The sequence below is a fragment of the Prinia subflava genome, chromosome 1, assembly GCF_021018805.1.
Source record: "Prinia subflava isolate CZ2003 ecotype Zambia chromosome 1, Cam_Psub_1.2, whole genome shotgun sequence".
NCBI lineage: Eukaryota > Metazoa > Chordata > Aves > Passeriformes > Cisticolidae > Prinia > Prinia subflava.
Genome location: NC_086247.1, coordinates 19,733,339 through 19,754,820, shown reverse-complemented (window position 1 = coordinate 19,754,820; position 21,482 = coordinate 19,733,339). Strand labels below are relative to the sequence as shown.

Genomic DNA, 21,482 nt, shown 5'->3' with positions numbered 1-21,482 from the left:
TACTGGTTTCATAAAGAAAACAATCTGTTGTGTTTAAATATCTTTATGAATAGAATGAAGTGATGGGCTTTCCCTTGTTTTATGAGAACTGATTCAAGATTTTTAATTTCATTAAGATTAATGGAGCAATGGACCTTCAATAGATATGAACACTACTAAACGGAGTTACTAATGTCCAGTGCTGCTACGCAAACATTTATCAGCTCTGTGTGTCCACCGTTCCTGGTCTATTTAAAATATCTGCATGTTCATTTATCACCATCCACATTCCAGGCTGAGAGTTCCGTGGCTAATACGTGTCCCAGTCCTTGTGTGTTCTGATTTATCTTTTCACGTGCAACAGTCTCTGAAGTTTTTCCTCCAAAGCATCTCATTTCTGGTTGAATCCCTCCTTTTCCCTGCCCTTTCTCTGGGGCTGGCCAGGTTGCCCCTTTCAGTGGAAAAGAAGTGGCTGCCCCCTGGGGCAAACTGCTGTCCTTCAGTACTCTCATCTGCTCTCTGCCTTGAACAATGAAGTGAACTGCAAAATATTGCCAGTAGACTGCAGGGTAGGCTTCAGATGGCATCTTTAATACTCTTGGTATGCTAATAAACACTGTGGCTGAAAGCACACACTGAAAATATAAAAAATTGTGCTAAACATATTGAGGTATTCTTTAAAGATTATTTTTCTTTATCATTCCAGAAGCATTTTCTTTTCAGTCCTGATTTTTAGCTACAATAATTGCATTAATCCTGTGTGAAGTCAGAGTATTGATTTGTTTTGTTCTACTTTTTTTTCTTTACTTCTCTAGGAAGAGTTTAAATTATTCCTTGGTGTAATCTGTGTTTTCTTAAAACTGTTCACTGGTTCAAAGAAATATAAAATACATGGAATTCAGTAGAGAAATATTTGTATATTTAAGGGTAATTGTAATGATTTATTTATTTTGTGCTGGCAAATTATTTAAACAGAAGTGTTAATAGGTAGTATACTGATTCACGTCACATATTGTGTTGATTTATCTGATCCTATTTAGATATAGGCTACACTTGAAAATGCATTTCATTAATTCCCATGAAGAAGTAGAAATGTAACTGCTATGCAGTTTTATGGATTTGAGTTTTTGCTACTTCAATTTAGACATACCAGGTTACAGAGGGAATGGCAGGCATGACAGCTAAGATCATTACCCAAGTGTTCTCAATGGGATTCGAAAGAAAAAATTGTGATGTGTTTTCTGGACAGCAAGTCACCTCTGCACTCAAATTGGAATTTGTGTTCTTAGGAGTGTTTATGCAATTATATTAATGTAATTCAAGTGGGTGTGGAACATGCACTCCCATGTTCACATACAAATGTTCTTTTACGGTTTAATCTGAAATAGATGTCAAAATCTTAGTCATATTTTTTTAATACAAATAGAAAATCTGAGCTGTTGAGGCATTTATTTGAGATACTCCCTTGAAGACTTTAATTTATTAACTGCTGAAGTGAATATACTGGTCTAGAGGTGGATTTTTTGGTATGAAAGAATATGAGTACTGTCAAGTTCAGAAATAATTTAGTAGCAAGTAACTCAGTACAACATATTAATAATTTTTGAAGCTATTTTTGAACATGATAATTAAGAAGATCCCTTACTTGTTGGCCGATTAAAGAAGGAGACCTCTAAGCCCTGGCATCCAAGCTGTGATGTACTGAAGAAGTGGGCTGTGAAAAAGGCTGCTGTTCTCAGTTGGCAGCCATGAATTTGAATCATAGAATCATCAAGGTTGGAAGGGACCTTCAAGAACATCCAGTCCAGCTGTCCACTCTACCACTGTAAGCCCTAAACCCCTAAACCACATCATCCAGAGCCAGATCCAGGCGCCTCTTGAACGCGTCCAGGGGTGGTGACTCCACCATCTCCCTGGGCAACCTATTCCAATGCCTGACCACCCTGGCAATTAATTTTTGTTTCTAGTATCTAATCTGAATCTCCCGATCTCAGTTTAAGGCCATTTTCTCGCATCCTCTCACTGCAGGCATGGCAGAAGAGACTGAACCTCACCTCACTAGCCTCCTGTCAGCTGCATGTAGAGAGTGATGAGATCCCCCAGAGCCTCCTCCAGGCTAAACAAGCCCAAGTTCCTCAGCTATTTCTCATAAGATGTATTTTTAGAGCATTGTTGCCTTTCTCTGGGCACCCTCCAGCACCTCACTGTCCTTGGAGGACCCAAAACTGAACATGGCACTCCAAGTGTGGCCTCACCAATGCAGAGTACAGGGGAATTTATCATGGCTAGGCCTGAACTTGCCATGGCTGGCCAGGTTTGCAGTACAGGGAACTGCTATTTAACATAGCATTTCTTACTTGCTAATCAGTTGAGATGAATCCTTCAAGTTTATGCACATTCATTATTTAGGAGTTTTTTATTCTTAGCCACATCTAGTAAAAGGTGTTAGAAAATAATTCTTGGCATCATCAGTTTCTTTCTGGCATGTCTGTATGTGTACACACAGGACTAACATGGTGCTAGAGAAAGCTATTTATGTTGTCAAAGTATTAAGGATTTTAAAGAGGTGTTTTCTGCATTTTATTTTGTTAGATTCATTTGTTAGATATTATTATTGATAATAAAATGTATGGCCTGCATACTGAAGTGATAATTTGTGTCAAATAATACTTGGAACAGGCTTAAATTATATGGAAATCGTTGAAGAGGTATGGGGACAGAGGACAAATCAGTATCTGTATGAATGCTCTTGAAGCATTCCAAGTCCCATATTTTTTCTGAAGTCTTGGCTTTGTTGAAATTAAAGAAATGTTGTGATTGTCAAAAGACAAGAGAACTCCCAATATAAATGTGTGTGATATCCTTTCAGATGTCTGTATAGTCATACTGCAGTTTCATGCACATGATGTATTTACAAGTAGTGCATGAGTGCACTGAACTTTCCTGTGAGCAACTGAACAAATGAATTCTTACGTACAAGAAGCTGACTGGAGAAGAGGTAAAGTTATCCAACATGCAGAGAAAAGAGGAGAGGCTCAGATCACATGGTGTGTTCACTAGAAAGCCTACATCTGTTTTTATGAGCGGGGCTTGGTGCTTCCTCAAATTACACTGTGTATTGTTTACTGTAATAAATTTTTACTACAGTTTCCCTTTTATACTCTATTTACATTCACTTTGGATTTGTCTTTTACCCTGAGGTGTTGTTATGAACAGTTAAATAGCATGTTGCCACAAGTGCAGCTATGGAGCTGCTGGTCATGGCAAGGTCTGTATGCAGAACCAGCCCCACTGAAAGAGAGTATATTTCAATTTAATATCTTCTTTTGCCAAAGTTTTTGGGTGGTGGTGAAGCTATGAGATTGAAGGGGAAAGCCAAATGCTTTGCAGGTGCTGAAGACAATTTAAGAGATAATTTATGATAATTTAAGACATAAATTAATTCAGAAAGAACTGAAAAGCATCTTGGTCTCCCAGTATGTTAGAAAAACAAAAGGCAATTTAAAAAAAAGCCACAGAATGTTCTTCAGTCCAAGGCAATCATGCCAAAAATAGCAAAAATTAGTTCCGTTAGCTGAGGAGAAGTTACATTACAGTTTTGCATATTGATGTCTACTGAAAGAAGTATCTGAGTGTTGCTGCAGGAGTTCAACAGGAATAGAAGCACATTATACCCTGCTGTCACCTGGCTGATAACTAGCTGGGAAGCTTGCTGGAGGGTTTTTCCTTCCCACACAGGTGTCAGCAGGAATGCTGTCCCTTAGTGAACGCTCAGGACTTATTTAAAGTTAAGCTGAGCTGCTCAGTTGAACACTGTAATGGCTTCAGTGGCATTTCTCATGGATTAATCACTGCACATTGGTAGAGCTGGAATAAAACCCAGCAGTTCCTGGATTCTGTTCCTGTGGTTAGACCGCCAGATCACAGTGTCCCTTTGGAGGTCCCAGTAGACAATAACAAGCAGACAATAATTTGACCAGAAATAGAAAATGGGAGAAGTAGTAACAATAAATTCATTAGCGCAGTAATTACTAAAGTGAAGAGAGTTTTGCACATGAAGTAGTTATCCTTTAAAATTACCATCTTAAAAAGAATAAAGTAATATAGGAGTATCAGGCTATGAAGAAAATGAGAATAACTACATCATCTTGGGGGAATTGGCCTACATTTTGGCCTTGGTGGTAAAGATGACCTTGTTTATGTGGAATGTTCATAGAGAGAGCCAAGGAAGGATATGAAAGAAGGGTATAATGGCCTGTGACAGGTTATCCACTATAAAAGATGAAGCTTTAAAGATCTTGGCTCACTTGATGCTAAAACACCAGAGATTGTCTGCTGCACATTGCGTGCAATGGTGGGCTCACTCATCTTGGAGGGTAAATAAGCACTCTGAATATGGAATAATAATTGTTCTGTAAGAATCTGCATGACATTTAAGTTTATAGTTGATAATTTTTTCTGTTTGCTGTTAGGACACAGTTCTGGGGCTGACTCGGGTCAGCCTTCCCATCATGGTAGGTGATCTGTCCTGTTTCTGCAGCTCCATGGGCTGAGTTCCAGCATGGAGGCAGTGTAGCAGGCATTTCGAGCAAGTCACAAGTGTTTTTACCAGTTACATACTCAGATACTATATTAATGAAGTAGCTGTAGATGCCAAGATTGGTAAGACCTTTAAAAAATAAGCATAGGAAAAACTATACTGTTGGTGGCAAAGTAAATAGCATGACAAAAACAAATCACATGTATTCTTGAAAACTAGGAGAAAAGTAGAAGAAACTGCAGAAGGATTGACATTCAAAGCACAACATACTTCAACATGAGTTAGAAATGCCCAGTAGATTGTTAGAGTTGTATTTCTCTTATAGTTCTGTTTCTCTTCTGATCTGCTGGTTACACTGCAGCATGTACCTGAATAGTGGACAGATAATTCAGATCTGGCTGTAGCAGCAGCAGTGAAGCTTCAGTGTATGATAGGTTGCATCTCTGTGCTACCTACAGAAATGTGTGAAAAACCTGTCTCATTTCTACATGCTGTAATTGTCATTTTTCAATGTCAAGGTCAAGAGTGTAATCAGAGCAGCGACACACTGTGTTGTCATTGTTTCAGTTTGGAGAGGTAAATGTTTAACAGCAGTAGTTTGAAAATGGATCATTACAGGGTGAAATTTGTTCAGTTTTTTTGTTAACTGTGGTTATTTAAGTAATGATATTTGCATAGGATCATTATTAATCTTAGACAAAGTGAAGGAGGAAGAGCTGTTTCTAATTTGTGTAATCTCAGTAGCAGTCCAACTTCTTGGCACCATCTACCTCATTAAGCCTTAATAGAGAGTGTTGAGTTGTTTCAACACAGTTGCTACATCATTCAAAAATGCTGCCCAGATCTGTCTGATAGTATATGCAATGATCCTTGCTACAATAAAAATAATCAAAGTTGGGGTAAAGAATAGTGTTACTGCCATTATTCCATATTTAGAAAGTATCTCTCACTTCATATAATGCAAAAAAAGAAGCACTTCTAAGCCCCTCAGTATATGTACTCTTTGCTGTTTAAGCATTTTTAATCTGCTCTTGACACTGCGTGAAATAATGGTTATTAATAAATATATAAGAAAGGTATACATCCAGAAAATTGAATGTCCATGTAAACATAAAAATATTATCTCTTAGAACTTGAGGAACAGTTTCTGTTTACTTTGAATGATCATCCTTTGTCATTGGCAAAAAAAAATAAAAATCAGAGACTGGATGTGAAGAGTTCCTGTGATGAAGATGTACACCTATCTAGTTATTCTTTATATAAATGGTATACAAATTAGAATGTAATTCGAATTACTTGCTCTGTTTTTCAGGATTTTAATAGATTGGGGGTGAGACTGATTTCCCACAGCTTTGCACTTTTTGTAGTTACATAGATTGTTGTACAGGATGTACAAAGTGGATATAAAATGCTACCATTCTGTTGTTATACATGCACAAAATATGCACAAATTATTATTACATTACATTACATTATTAGCTATTACATTTGAATGTTAAGAACATTTATCTGTGTGGAGATGGTAACTGCTCTAAATGAGGGCTCCTGAAGAACTGTTCATTCAGGTCACTTGTCACATGGGACCTACAGCTGTGGGCTGCAGAGCTGTGTGCTTTTTGTTGTCGTATCTCTGTGTGCAGGTTTACAGCAGGTAAATGCTTTTGGCAGGTGAATCCCCTGACCACACCTAGAAAACTGGTGGCCTTATCAGTAACAGAAACAGACACCTCTGCAGTGGTGCTGGAAGGGCCTGAGTCGGTGTGTGTAGTTCTGTTCCTGATCTGCATCTCACTGTCGAGATCTGTAATCAGCATCTGTAAAACAAGGGATCCAGCCAGACCTGCACAGCCTTTTTGTTGTTATATAGTCAGAGCCAGGTAACCAAAAAAAAGTGAAAATTACATCAGTACTTGCCCTTCTCTTCCTTACAGCTGTGGTTAATTGGTTTTGATTCCCTGGGACAGCTGTCTCTTATCAGGGGTAAATTCTTTATCAAGGAAATGGCCAAGCATCAGACCTCTATGCTGTGATTCTGTATATACTCAGGGTTACCAGAAGTTATTACTTAACACGCACACCAAAAACAAACCTTTGGGTATTCAAGGTGGTTATGTGTCCTTTTTATATGTAGCATGTGATTCTGAATAATAATGCCAGGGTTACTAAAGTTTTAGGAACATCAAGTATTTAGTATGTATGTAGGAAAACAGCTCTGTGTTTACAGTTCAGTCCTGTAAAAATATTTTGAAAACCTTTTTGAGAACATAAAACTGTAGGCTGAAGATCCTAAAGTGATGGATGCCACACACAGACAAAACCAGTTTCTCTTTCCTGATGCTCTTAACAATTTGCTGAAGGATCAGTTAAGACTGGAGAAAGGACATCAGAACAGCAGTGAAATTAAAGGGGCAGAATACAGCTTTAGACACATTAGCATGGGAGAGAATAAGGAGCAGGTGTAGCCTTAAACCACAGCATTGCTCGGAAGCCACATGTGGTGAAGTGACTTCACATCACACCACCACAACAAGGCAAGGAGTTGACTGAACATATGACCAGCCCTGCCATGACAGGGAAGTAGGATCCTGTCAAAGGGTGCTGCAGTCTTGCCAAGAAAAAATGAGATTCATAATGGCTGCTTCTTGGGTCCTGTAGGAAATTCATCAGGAATAGGATGCCAAATCCTCTATACCAGCCTTTGACCAGAAGTGCAAGCAACAGTTTTGTAATGGATTATTGTTGATTATTTAATTCAGCTCTCTCTTTTACATTTTCTTAGGTGCTATCTTACTTAACTTCCATTATGGCCTGAGGAAGAAACAAAAAAGAACAGGACAAGAGTGAAAAAGTGTTTCTTGATGGACAATGAAGAACTAGTGAGGCCTCTCAAGAAATTTAAAAATGCATGGGGCAGTCTGAGGCTGTCAGCCCAGACCCTCTCTCACACTTTCCAAACCTGGCTGCTTCCATGCTGAAGAGCTTTCTTGGTGAAGATAGCTCTGCTTTGGGCATATCAGGGCAGGCTATTCCTGCCCCAGTCAAAATTTATCAGTATTTTACATTCAGATACTCATGGAAGCAGGAACTAGAATGCAGATCTTCTTCCTTACAAGGAAGGAGGGGAAAGCCCCTGGTTACAGTTTCCCCTAGCTCTGAAATGCTCTTTGGGTTTCAGAAGTGCTGACAGCATGCTCTGTGAAAATGTCCATCAGAAGGACTGTAACACAAAACTTCATAAACTGATTGTCAGCATTGGCCTATGAGAATCAGTGAAATGAGCTCAAACTCAAGTGACAATGGAATCTGGGTTTCCCAAATCCTGCTTAAATTAATGGATCCTAAACCATGTCTTCTGCTTGGGGTCTGTGGGTAACACAGAAAGAAACAGCTTGGCTGTGCTTCCTAGTGCTTCAACAAATGCTAAATGCTTTGTTCAATGCAGACAAAACTTGGGCTGCAGAACAGAGCTGTGTGGCTGCAAGGGAATTTGAGACCTACCCTGTCCCCCTTTTCTTCCATAGGTTCAAATTTTCTTAGACTCTCTTTTATCAAGCTACTTGTTAACATATCCAGAGCAGGTAACAAGGTTTGTAAAGAATTTTAGTCTCAAAAAACAGGCACTTAAAGGCAGCTTATTCTCTTTGTGGATCTAACTCCTGAGTTGAGATGACAGTGCTGAAGAAGCTTTCATGCAGCTTTTCCAGTGATGTGGGGAGAGCAGAGAAGAGCCCCCTCAAGCGCTTACGTGTGTTTCTGAAGGCACAGCTGCTCTGTACTCCATACAAGTCCTTCCAAGAGATCATGTATCAGCTGGGGACTGGCATGGCCAGCCTGCCTGTGCCTGTGCCATGTCCTCTCTTGGCTCTGTGCCTGCTGGGGAAGCAGTTGTGGGAAGCTCCTGCTGAGAGCAAGCTGAGAGCTCTCGCTCTCACCACCAGCAGCAGATTTCATCTGGCTAGATCCTAGATAATGGAAGGTAATCTGTTGTGTTCACTGCAGTTTGACTTCTCATCTGCTATTGAAGATTGTATCAGTAGTTTTGTATCCCTAAGCTGTAAGTGATTTGCACTCCAAGTTGTGAGAACAAATAATTCCGTGTGTAACTTAGAAAATGTGGCCTATGGAGTTTATTTGCAGTAACCATATTAGTTAAATCACCAGTGTGATTAACTGTAAGAATGTGCTTTCATAAATACCAATGCAATTATTTCTGGTAATTTATTCCACTCCTTACAATATGGCTGCAAGAATCTGAACTAGTGTTTTCAGGATAATATATTCCATATTTTGTGGTGGGGACATGAGAGAAATTTCTTTTTGCTAGGACAGTTAGCTTATACTAATTTGGAGAACATTTTCAATGTTCTTTATTAGAGTTTAGGAAATGATGAGTAAAATGATTTTGATTGCAGGTACTCAGCAATGTAACAACAAAGTACATTTCTAGGCTCTCATTTCCATGTCTTTTCATTTGGTAAGATTTAAACGGCATGCATAATGTAAGTGTATAAGTATATATACTTTAGGATTGTAAAACCAACCCCCACTTTTACAGTGACACCAGTTAGATATTTATTTCTGAGTGGTGCATTCCCAAGTTACTAATCTATCTTGAGGTTAGTATTGCCTTAGTTGGGCTCATTCCACTGTGTGCTTGTCTTGACAAATATCTTTTCTGAAATTATCTGTCTTGAAAGAAAAAGAACAACTTTAAATCATATTTTTTGTTTGTTCCTTCTGATTTGGGTCCAGTATGGAATGCGGCTACACAAGTAGTTGAATTAATGCAAGAGAGGAGGTTTCAGTTTTTAGATAGGAATGAGGGAAAACAGTTTGGCTTTAGTAGAGTGGTATGATCTACTGGCTACAGCTTGGAAGTATGGCACCAAAGGCTGTTTCTTTGAGCTGAATAGCTACTTGGTGGTTTCATTGCTGCTTGATACCTTCTGAATTTTTTAATCCTGAATTTATGAAATGTAAGTTAGGGACGGCACAAATACTGTCTTTGCTTTTAAATTTTTTGAGGAATTGTAGGATTACTCTTGATTTATTAAAATTTTTCCAGGGACAAATATATTGCTAGTATTGGGGGCAATCAAGTGGGGATATTTCTTGTGTATTATTATGTATTAGTTTAGCCAAGTTTCATCTGAAAGAGTATTCATATCAAAAGCAGTGGCTCAGGAGCCATGCCACCCAGATCTGGGTCTTCTGTGAATTCTACTCCAAGTTGCCATTTTGCTGTTGAAATCTTCAATTCTTACTTCAAGAAGCATCAACATCATGATTAGGAACTTTATTGATGAAAGGTCAGATCTTTCTCTTTGGAGATCAGTCGAGAGCACTGTGTGTTTCTATTGAAAATTTTGAAATAGTTATTCACATAACCTCCTTTCAGCCCTCCCTAAATTCTGTGTTAAGATCAAAATAATTTCTGTGTACCACTTGCACTTATACAACAGCTGGGTATACTACACATGCCTAACTTCCATGCTGTATCAAAGTTATATCTTTGTGTGTCTGTTGTCATGTGAACTAGACCACTTATTTCAGGTAAAATCTTTAAATTAAGTTTTAGAGGGATGCTATGAACATGTGTGCCTCTATGAAGACTTGAATGGCAGTTGCACAAGTTCTACCTTAATTTCTCAGTAAATTGATGTGGAATGGATGTGTTCATTTTTTTATTCTGTTCTTCTACAATGAAGGCATACAGACTTAAAATTCTAGTTCAGAAAAAAAATCTGCCTTACAAATTAATAAAGGTTACTATATACTCCTTCTCACATATTACATAATCAAACATATATTTCTCCCAAACTCACAAAACTTTAAAAGATGGATGAAGATACTGAAGAATCGTGCAAGATGGAGATATTCTTTTAAATGTGCATCATGTTTACAATAATGAATTGAGAATGACCATCTTTCAGTGAGGCTGAATGAAAATGAATGCTTACTCATGAAAAGAGTTTGTAGAAGAGAAGAGTAATATCCTGTGGGGCTTCAGGGTTGTATGCCTTTCACATGTGTAACTGTGATGCAGTGTACCTTTTCTACAAAATTACAGCATGATATTTTCCTGGCAGTTTGTGGGAATATTTCTTTGAATTGAGTGCTTGTATTTTACAATAACTCTGGACTACTGTTGGAAGTCATCTTCCAGCTTGCATTAGTTGAATATAAATAATAAACCGACAGGCACTTGGAACAATGCAACCCAAAAGTAATGAAATTGTTGATTTCTAACCTTCATTTTTTATATGTTCTAGTAGCCTGGTACCTTTTTTATTTGCATTTTTGACATCAGGTATTGATGGGCATTTTTAGAAATAAGTTTGATGCAATAAAATTTATTTTTTCATTCTACTGGGTACTGGATTCATTTGGGTAGCTGAAGTTCTAGAGGAAAATTATTATTTCTATTATTATTCCTATTTGTATGTACTGAATAAAAGTGCTGGTCTTAAGGAATATGTAGAAGGCTTGTAATAAGCAAGATGATTTGAACCACTCATGATACTGCTGTAGAAATGTCTCACTGCTGCTAAATATTGCAGAGTTATTAATCTTTCTTGACAAGGAGCCAGTGGTTTTCAAGGTATTTTTGGTGTTTAGTTCCCACTTCTCTACATTTCCCATGTTCTTTATCTGACCCAATATTCCTCCTGACTTGGCTTGGGATGGGCTTGGGAGACTTCTACCCGCGCTGCAGCCTGTAGGACAGTGACAATGAGTGCACACATTGAAATTGAGGTCTCTCTCCCATTCCCTGTCCGAGGGTGCAGATCCTCTCACTCTAAGCCAGTCCCTGTGCTCACACATCCCCCTGGAGTGTGATAGTCCTCATCCCAGGACGATCTCCTCCTTTTGCTCATTTCCTTTTTTCAAATCCCTAAAGCTTCACCAACCTCAAAGGTCCAGAAGTTCTTCTGCCCTCTAGTACATGATGAGGCAAAGAAGGTGTAAAGGGTACCAGATGCTTCAAACAGCTGCAGGAGGAAGTTGAGTCAGTTGATATCCTAGGATATTGGATATCCTACCTCTACCCTCATGGTATCAATATTTAAAAATTGTTAAAATTTGTTGCAGCATATTTAAAGTTCTTGAACTTTTATAATATCAGTATATCGCACATCACTGTGCTGCACTCAGAGGCGTATAGAGCAGATTGCAAGAAATCGGTATGCAGAATTCCTTACCCCATTGCAGGGAGCAGCATTTAAAATCAGAAATGACATGGAGTGGCTGTCATATTCATGAAAGAAGAACTGAGGGTTCATTCCTACTCATTTCATCAAGCTGAGGTCTTGATCAAAATTCCTACACTAAAATGCTGTTATACTGTTCATTTTTTCACTTGTCTGATAGCCAGATATCTGTCACATTGCTGTTTTTACAAGTAAAATTAAACTGTGCATATAGATAGAAAAATTGTTATTCTTGGAGGTGATAAAGTTTCATATTATGCATAAAAATCAATACTGTATATTTTAAATATAAATTTAAATTTATCAGCTAGTGAATAGAGAAGAAAACATGGGAAGGGTTCTTGATTTGTAGTTTACTGTCCTCACCAATGGATATCTGTAATGTGATTTAGGAGATAATGACCAAGTGTTTTTAAAACAGTAATTCATCTGAATTAGAACATTACTCTGCAGGTTTTGACATCATGGTAACATTTTAATTGAATTCCTAAGAGGGACTTATTCATCCAGGGAAAATATATTTTAAACACTCTAGACTATGGATTGTGTAAATCTGGTTTCCTCCGTGAAGCAGACTTGTGTTGTCTGACCTTGGAGAGCACACGGTGACAGAACTAAGATCCTGTAAATGAGGTTTATGATGCTATTTCCCTGTTATTAAAAAAATTGATAATTTTTAAATGGAAGTTTTGTTACAGGTCATTAATTTGCAGCTCTGAGTGTTTGTGCCACATGGAGCAGGGGTGTGCTGTGACAGCACAGTGGCACAGGGGCTTCTCTTTTGTCTCCAACAGAAGCAGGGGGCAAGAAGCTGCGGAGCACCGTCCAGAGGAGCACGGAGACAGGGCTGGCCGTGGAGATGAGGAACTGGATGACTCGCCAGGCGAGCCGGGAGTCAACGGATGGGAGCATGAACAGCTACAGCTCTGAGGGAAAGTAAGCAGCATTTGCAGCTCTGGTTTCTTAACATTTCTCCATAAACTGGTTGTTAGAGAGAAGCACAGTGAGTGCTGTAGGTCCTGTTCAGTCAGAATTCCCTTCACAAGCTGGTGTCATTGATGGACTAAGCCTAAGTCTTCCCTTGTGACTGAAAGAGTCTGCCACTGTTGGTGCAGGAAGGAGAAGGATCATTTCTGCTGTGCCATAGAAGGGCACATGGTGGGTCAGATCACCATCATGAACTGTGTCAGGAAGGGAAGCGGTGAAGTACACCAGGTAAAACACAGATATAGACAAATTCTCTTCCAAAAACTCCTGGCATATGTCAGTGCTATGCAGAGCAAAGCATTTCTAGAGCATTTCATGGTGTCATTCATTGGGCTCAAGAGCATTTCAAAGATTCTTCTACTTTTAACTGAAGAAATTATCTGCACAGAAGTACGAGTCTGTCATGTATCCTGGTTATCATAAAAGCTCAAGTTAAAAGCTTCTGAGTGTTAAATTTGAGACATTGCCCAGAAAAGTCTTATTGTAGGTTGATTTATTAGTGGTGTTCACAGCACTGGACAATACATCTATGCTGCACAATATATTTGATGTGTCCAAGTTGATGCACTATATGCATTTGAGATGGACATTTCTTAATGATTGGTCATTACAGATTTCATTAGTTCTTGTTGCACTGTAAAGGGTCATGGATAACTTATGGCAAGCATTTTCATTTTAAGTTACTTTGCCACAAGGTATTTCAAGTCTGTTATTGAATAGATGTCATTCTCAAAGACATTTTTAACAAAATATTTCAAATGAATGGGGATTTTGAAAATAGCAACCAGTATTTGGTGTATTGTCATAATTTCACTGTGTACATTTGATGTTTAGCCATTGAATTCACAGTAACTGAGAAATGTGAGCAATTTAACCTTTATGTAACTAAGTCAGTGGTAAGGGTGTGTGTCACTATCTTAACAAACTGGTCTCATATGAATACTTTGATAATGAACAGTGGTCTTTAATGCATTGGAAAAGGAGAACATGATGGAAGAATACAAATTCGGAGACTATTGAGGAGTAGTGCTTTCCTTACCTGTTTGTTTATATGCTGAAGGCTAAACTGCTGCTTGCTGAACACTGTGGGATTTCAAAAATTACAGTAATTGTTTTGTAAGTCCCTTACAGTACTACCAAACCCACAAACATTAAAATGTCTAAAAACAAAAAACAAACCCAAGCCAAATTAAAACAAAAAACCAACCAAATAAATAAAAAACACAAAGAAAGGGCAAATTTAAGTGTATTTTTTGTTGGTTTCTTTTTCAATATTATTTCTAGTTTGATCTTCCCTGGGGTGAGATTGGCTGCAGATAGCCAGTTCAGTGATTTTCTGGATGGTCTTGGTCCTGCCCAGCTTGTAGGACGACAGACTTTGGCAACGCCATCAATGGGTAAGTGTTTATGTCTTCTAGATATGATATATTCTATTTGGTAATTAGTAATCTATTTGGTAATTACAACACAAAATTTATCTAGATTCCCTTTATATATGGATTTCTTTTGTGAGAAACAACTTTGAGCAACTCAGTTAAGACCAAAGCTGTAACCTCAGCCAAAGCTGAATGTAATCATGGATCTTATGAAGACATGCAAAAGTAGAGAGTTGCTTTGAAAAATTCAGCCTTTTACCTCTTCTTCAGTTTTCCATCTTTAGAATGGGGCTAATGAGAGCAAACTTTTCTCTGAATCCCTTGGAAAATATTGTATAAAAATTGGTAATTTAGGTGCAAAATATTTGTTATTACTGTGTTTACAGGCTTTTATATTCACCAGTTGTCTTTTCATAACTTGTCTTAAACTAAAGGCACAGTGAAGAGATTTCAAGCAGTTTTACAGAGCTGCTTTGTGTTAATTCCCTTGCTGCCTTTTTTTTTTAATATGAAACTCTTAGGAAATAGAAATTAGCTTGAAGTAATAGAGAGATGGAAGATGTGAGACAAGGTGTTATTGCAGAGGTTTTAAATTGTTTACTAACATAAACAGCAGTGAAGATATATGAAATTATTAAATATTAAATTATTTAATAGTTTTAAAATCCAGATCATACTTATTGATGGAAAACAGATGATACAAGTCTCCACGTATTCATCCTGGAAATTTTGTCAACATTTCATATATTAAAATATTTCTGAATTACAATGCTGGGATTTCTTTTTGTTGTCTAGGAGATATTCAGGTGGGAATGATGGACAAGAAAGGACAACTGGAAGTAGAAATAATCCGCGCCCGTGGCCTTGTTGTAAAACCAGGTTCAAAGACACTGCCAGGTAAGGAGGAAAAACCTTAGTAACAAACTTACCACGGAGCCAGTGGTTAGACTTGATGATCCTAATGGGTCCCTTCCAACTCAGTCTATTCTATGATTCTAAGAATAGCATTCAACCAAACAATTCTGTGGCTTTTCTGTTCAGCTTTGGCAGCTGTTAACAAATTCAAATCTCAGTAGATGACAGTGTTGTATACTGTAATGTATACCACACTGAAATGATACACCAAAAATCAGCCCTCCTTCAGGAGGAAATTAAAAATCAGGCTGTCAGAACACCCAAAATTATTTTTGATAATAGCAAAGGCATCCTTAGTTATGGGGTAGAAAGTAAGGTATATACTGAAGATTTTATATAGGAGTCTTAGAATTGAAGAGAGAATCAAGAGATGTGGAACAGATATCTATCTACTTGAAAAGTAGAACAATATTTGATTTTCACTCCTTATTTTATAATCTGGCGTCCTGTAACACTATGTGAAAAGGACAATATAATGATATTTTTAGCAAGCTCTTTTGCCAAAATAGAAATTGTGTCAGAGTCTTTTCTTCACTGATTTTCACCTTGTAGGTACTTTTAAATTATTAACAGTTTGGAGCATTGATCCAAATCTCACCAAAGTCATTTTAAGTCGTGCATTTACTTAATAGGCCTATTTTGCATATTGTACAGTATAGGGATGCTATATATAGGAATATCTGATTTTTTCAGGTCAAAATCTGAATTGTTTCATGGTAAAAGAGACATACAAAAAGTCAAGGAAAAAATACACCCAAGGAGAATAGTAAAGAAAATGCATGGATGCTTTGTATGGGAATAATTGTTAATATTGATTGTGAGATTTGTTCTTGTAAGTTATATATCCTTTAAAAGCAGATTTTTATATGGTGATAGAAAGTGTGTGTGTTACACAAAAAAATCTGGACTTCTTTACCTACTGTTCTTTATTTTCATTCTTTTAAGCACCATATGTAAAGGTGTATCTATTAGAAAATGGAGTCTGCATAGCCAAAAAGAAAACAAAGGTAGCAAGAAAAACACTGGAACCACTTTATCAGCAACTTCTATCATTTGAAGAAAGTCCCCAAGGGAAAGTTTTACAGGTAATTTGCATAACTATTCCTCTGAATCTGAAAATGTCACCTGTACAGTTTTCACTGAATGAGTTTCAAACTTGTTTCAGGCTTCATTTAGAAATAAATTCTCGTATTTTATATACTTGCTGCACAGATAAATACAACATTAATAGCTATTTATGCAAGTAGAAACTGAGTATGCAAGTAGAAGTGAGCAAAAGTGAGTTATAGATCATTCTGCTGTATGTTTGGGCCCCTCTGGGTTTTCTCTGGCATCGTGAATAATTTCTGTCACTGCATCATGATTAGTATACACAGAACTAAACTATGTCAGTAGTCAGATATTTCATTCTTTACTCTAATTAAATAAGCAGAGTTTTTTGACAAATCAGATTAAAGCTTTTGACATTTTTGGTGAAATTTTTCTATTTTCTTGTGTTTCTTTTCCTAACAGATAATTGTTTGGGGAGACTATGGACGTATGGATCACAAATCCTTTATGGGAGTGGCACAGATACTTTTAGATGAACTGGACCTGTCCAACATGGTGATTGGGTGGTTCAAACTTTTCCCTCCTTCTTCCCTAGTAGACCCAACCTTGGCTCCTCTCACTAGAAGAGCTTCCCAATCATCTCTTGAAAGTTCAACAGGACCTTCGTATGCTCGCTCATAGCAGCTGTGAAACTGTCGTCATAGCAACCAGCGTTACAAAAAATAAAATTACAGGTCGCAAACCCTGGTAACACTGCATGCTTAATGTTGTGTCTTCTGAGCCTGTTTCTAGGGCTGCAACGCGATCCTGTGTTCTCAAGGAAGTTGCACACATTGTGCCCTATGGAAGGCCCTCAGGTGATGGACTGAAATCATGAAGAACTGATAGGTTTGGAGTTCAGGGACTCAGTTTTGGTCCAATCTGAAGCCATGGACTAAACTAAAAAAATCAATCTGTTTCATGCAACAAAAGTCCTTTTCAATGGCATATCTGTTTTGTTGCTCCCATTTCTTTATTTGTCTGCCCTCCCCTCCTAAAGTTTGGTTATGCCACAGAAACGGAGCTACCCTCCCATGAAGCCATGTTACACATCAGTGGATTAGCAGGCAGTGGAAGAAAAGAATCTAAGGATGCTGGAAAAGTCAACTGACACTTGCAGCAGTTGCTTGAGATCTGAAAACTCTTCATATTGAAAAGGTTCAAGACTTAAAGTGGCGGGCTTCATACCTCCAGCTGTTCACACAGTGAAACCCCAGACATGATGGACTCTCTGAAAAATAAATTCTGTGGATATACTGTACTGTATGAAATTAAGAAACTTTTTTGCATGGACACAGATTTAGCTGAACACTTAAATTATTTTCTTGGGGCTGCAACTTGCAAAAAAAAAAATCAGCCATTTTCAACAGTTTATATTATTTTTAAAAATAAATTTCACTAGTGCATGGTTTTAAAGGGAAGAGAATGCAACAGGGTGATACAAAGACACACCACGTTTATCATTCTTTAAAGCAGTCATGGTCTGTGTTTTTGCAGACTTATATTAAAAATAAAAAATAATTTCTAGCAAATATTTAAAATTCTGTTTATGTGACAAGAAATAAGTGTATTATATTAAATTTATTTAAATGTAAAAGGTACAAGCCTTGTAAAGTTCAACATAATGTGCAAATTGTACACTTCTTTTACCTCCTTCTTTCTCTGTCTCTCCTCCCAATCTCCCTTCTTCCTTTTGCTCTTTTCCCCCTCTACCTCCCAGGAAGATCAGCATATTCTAAAATGGCTACCTTTTGACTTACTACTGTCTTATGCCCCATATTTGGTTCAGGGTTGCAGATTGTTCTGCATTTCTGAATTATTTGAGAAAAATATTGTTTAAGAGCTTAATTTTTTTCAAGCATGTTGAAAAGGATTTTGCAACATGGCTTGGGAGTACATTAATGTAATTCAGCATGTATTTGATAAAGAAAATATTTGAACTTTTGCAATTTATTGTACAGTGCATGGTAACTTATTTTCATTTTTTCTCACCTTCAAATTGAATTCTACAGCAAAATACTGGAATCATGTGGCCATTGTGAGATGTCTTCAATAAATTTGTTTTCAGCACCAGCATCTTTCATTCAAAGACTGAACTATTATTTCTTGAAGGTTTTTGGAAAGAGGAAAAATTAAGTACCTGATTGATTTTTAGAAAACAAATTTAAGCACTTTTATTTGCACTAAACCAAATTGATTGCTACATTTTTTGAAATAACAAAAGCAACAAAGGTTACAAATCCATACAGTTCTTCTGCTGTAAAGTTCAATTTTCATACACTACATTTGCGTTGCAAAAGACATAATTAGGTAATATCAGTCTGGAAAGTATCAGTCTTTGGTTGGTAAAATAGCCTTAAAGAAAGCCTTTCAGTACCACTCTGTCAGCATTTGACACCATTACCAGAACCTCACTGCAGTTCATGGAGCTTCAAAACCCTGGGGTTTGTAGCAGACAGTAACTACCATTGGGTGGTGCTGCACGTTCAAGCTTCTCATTAAGTTATGTTATTTAAAGGGAATGTAACTGGCTAATGTTTAATAACAAAATATCTTTCTTCCTTTTTTTTTTTATGGGTCTTTGTATGCCTTTAATACCTACTTAAGGTTAAATTGAAATTATTGAAATCTTGCAATAATTTTCAAGTACATTACATTTACCTTTACGGCCACTGAATTATTCTGATTTTATTTGAAAATCTATTGAAGTTTCCCATTAACAAATTGTACATGCCTCTTAAGAGGGAAAAAGTAATAACAGTATCACTTATAATGCCTTTTACTTTGTGCAATATCATAGAAAATGAGATTGTGTCTTGTCTGCAGAGTTTATATAATGGATTATTGTTAAGTTAATAGACAGACTGGTAAAATTATATTTATTGAAATAATTTAGACACCTGTCTACCAGCAGCAAATAAATACTACTAACATGCAGTCTACAATATCCCCTAGGATATTAAACAAAAATACATAACCATTTTCCTGACACTGTGAGATGTGCTCACACATTCTTGTATGCATAGTCCTCTATAAATTATTTCAAATTTTAAAATCAAGGACATGACGCATGGAAGGTTTGTACATAATTGTCATTATGCAGTATTTATTTTAAAAAAATTAATGTATTTTTTTTAATTTTCACACGTCTGCAATTCTACTTATGGTTTAGTCATGTAAATAGTACTATTCCAGTGATCACTGCTGTCTTGTAAATAGTACGTTTTAAAAAGTTAAAAGGAATTACAGTTGGGGAAAAAAAAGGCAGATTAGGCCTGTAATGAACACCAACTAATGTAAATCAAACTCATTCTGGTGATGGTATTTAACACTTTAAATAAAACATTTTCTTTACAGAATTTGTGTGCAGAATTTTGTTGCTTTTCTCTGAGGTGCTCAGCAACATCCTTCCACACCCTTCGGTGGAGCTGGTTACAGACAGTGCACTATGGTGGTGGGTTTTTATTAAGCTGTTTAAAATTCTATATCTCAGTGGTTCATCCCCGTTTCCCCCTCGCTCGATGGGTCAGGTGCTGTCCAAGCATGCCTCCCCCTTTGTCCCTTTGTCTCCCTAGAAGCTTTGGTCAGCTGTCCATCTTTTCCCCTGACACTGCCCTATGTTATGGAAACCCCCTGTGCATCTGTCCTGGGGCCAATCACCTGCTTGTTCCACACCCCCCACCCCTCGGGTTTAAAAGCAGGCATGGGCTTTGTTCCTTGTTCTTTTTTATATCCCCCTCTTGGGGATTAAAGGTCTCTGAGAAATTGTACAGAAGAGAGCCTTCTCTAGTCCTTGCTCCAAAGCCTAGACACCACAACACCTGTTTGCCGTAGAAGAACAGCCTTGCTCTGCACTGTTACCTGAATCTGCTGGCAGATTTGGGAACGGCCCCTGGCACAGCCAGAATCAGAGCTAGCTGGGGTTCAGGCAGCCGTGTCAGTGCACACAGCTGGAGAACAAGCATGCTTTTCTCCTCCAGCAGGGCTGCAGGTGGAATGCCACTTTCAGGATTCACTCAGGGAGCGGCGGGAGGCCCGGTGTGCCTGACACCCAGCCAGGCCATGGGCCCTGTGCTCCGGCCATCCTTGGGCTCCCAGCCAAGCAGGACATGGCTCCAGCGTGGAGCTGGCTGCCAGCTGCCAGCTCTGCCTGCCGGGCTGCTCCGGCTCCAGGATAACCAGCACACTAAATGTACTGGGACCATGGAGCGCTCCCATCAGCCGCTGGGGACTGGCTGCACCAGCCACTTAGACTTCCACCCTAACCCCAGATACCACCTAATATTAGCTGCCTTTTTTTTTTGTGAGCAGGGTACAAATGAGGACAGAATGGCCACCTGACAGAGGGGGCTGGAAGGGCTCATGCAGCCTCTGCAGAAGGGAGCAGTGTTCCAACACCTCTAGAGCAATGAGGGGTGGGTAGAGATGAGAAAGTAGAGATAAAATCCCTACCTGACCCCTCAGAGGCAGCATCAGCACAGGCAGTGGTGATTCGGCAAAACTTAAGCACTTATGACTATTTACTGAAGAGTGAGAGGCTGGCTGGCAGTATGCACAGCAAAATGTGTGTATTTGTTCCCAGAGATGAGGTGAAAGAAAAGCACTGCAGTACTGTCATGAGACAAAACCACCAAACAGGAAGCAAATTACTTTGGGCCAAGCAGTTGTGGGAACTGTGAAGATAGGAACTCCATTTGTTGCACTGCATCTGCAAGTGGGTTGCTGGAGGAACAGACCAAGACTTCTGGTGTGTTAAACCACTAATACCCCAGCAGGTCCCTCTTCTGCTGATGCTGACATTGGCAAGGTCGTCAAGACAGGCAAATCTCTGGGTGAGAACTGCACTATGAGGGCAGGTGAGTCTGGAGTACATCATCTCCAGCCCTGTGGTAGAGTGGGCAAGAAAACACCTCCTCCCACTGCTGGACATGAGACCTTGTCTGTCTTTGGCACTTGTTAGAAATACACACAATTACAATCAGTGAATCCTTGAAAAGGCGCTTTGTACAGACAAGAAATCTACAACATATACTCTTCTAAAGGGTCCTATTCTCTGAGATAAGTTCTCAAGATTGCTTGCTGTTTTCCCTCTCCAATTTCTTCTTGTCTATGTCCACTTAATTTCAAACCAAACAAAACTAGATCATTTTAATATTAACAATACCACTTTACTCATGACTACTAAACATTGGCTCAGATGGCTGATTCATCTGGTTATGCTGGGAGGAATCTGTGCCAATAAAAAATGCAGTAAAACACCATGGTGCCTGACTGTGGGCAGTCAGTAAGCTTTTCTGCTTCCATGGCTTTACTTCAGATTTACAAGGTTTAAATAGCATGATGTTTGCCACACTGAGGGTGAGCATGGGGCCAGCACAATCCCAA

At 38.3% G+C, this 21,482-nt stretch overlaps 1 protein-coding gene across 41 annotated transcripts in view; it reads left to right on the top strand.

Annotated features, from left to right (window-relative positions):
• The window catches only part of RIMS2 (regulating synaptic membrane exocytosis 2), a 446,716-nt gene extending 427,297 nt beyond the window's left edge, over positions 1-19,419 (top strand). For all 41 annotated transcript variants that reach the window (XM_063389634.1, XM_063389477.1, XM_063389557.1 and 38 more), the window contains 5 exons: positions 12,525-12,666; positions 14,002-14,114; positions 14,889-14,990; positions 15,954-16,093; positions 16,521-19,419. In XM_063389634.1, the coding sequence (XP_063245704.1) occupies positions 12,525-12,666; positions 14,002-14,114; positions 14,889-14,990; positions 15,954-16,093; positions 16,521-16,739 (716 nt within the window). In that variant the 3' untranslated portion in view covers positions 16,740-19,419. The remainder of the gene's footprint in view (positions 1-12,524; positions 12,667-14,001; positions 14,115-14,888; positions 14,991-15,953; positions 16,094-16,520) is intronic.
• Positions 19,420-21,482: the final 2,063 nt, after the last annotated feature.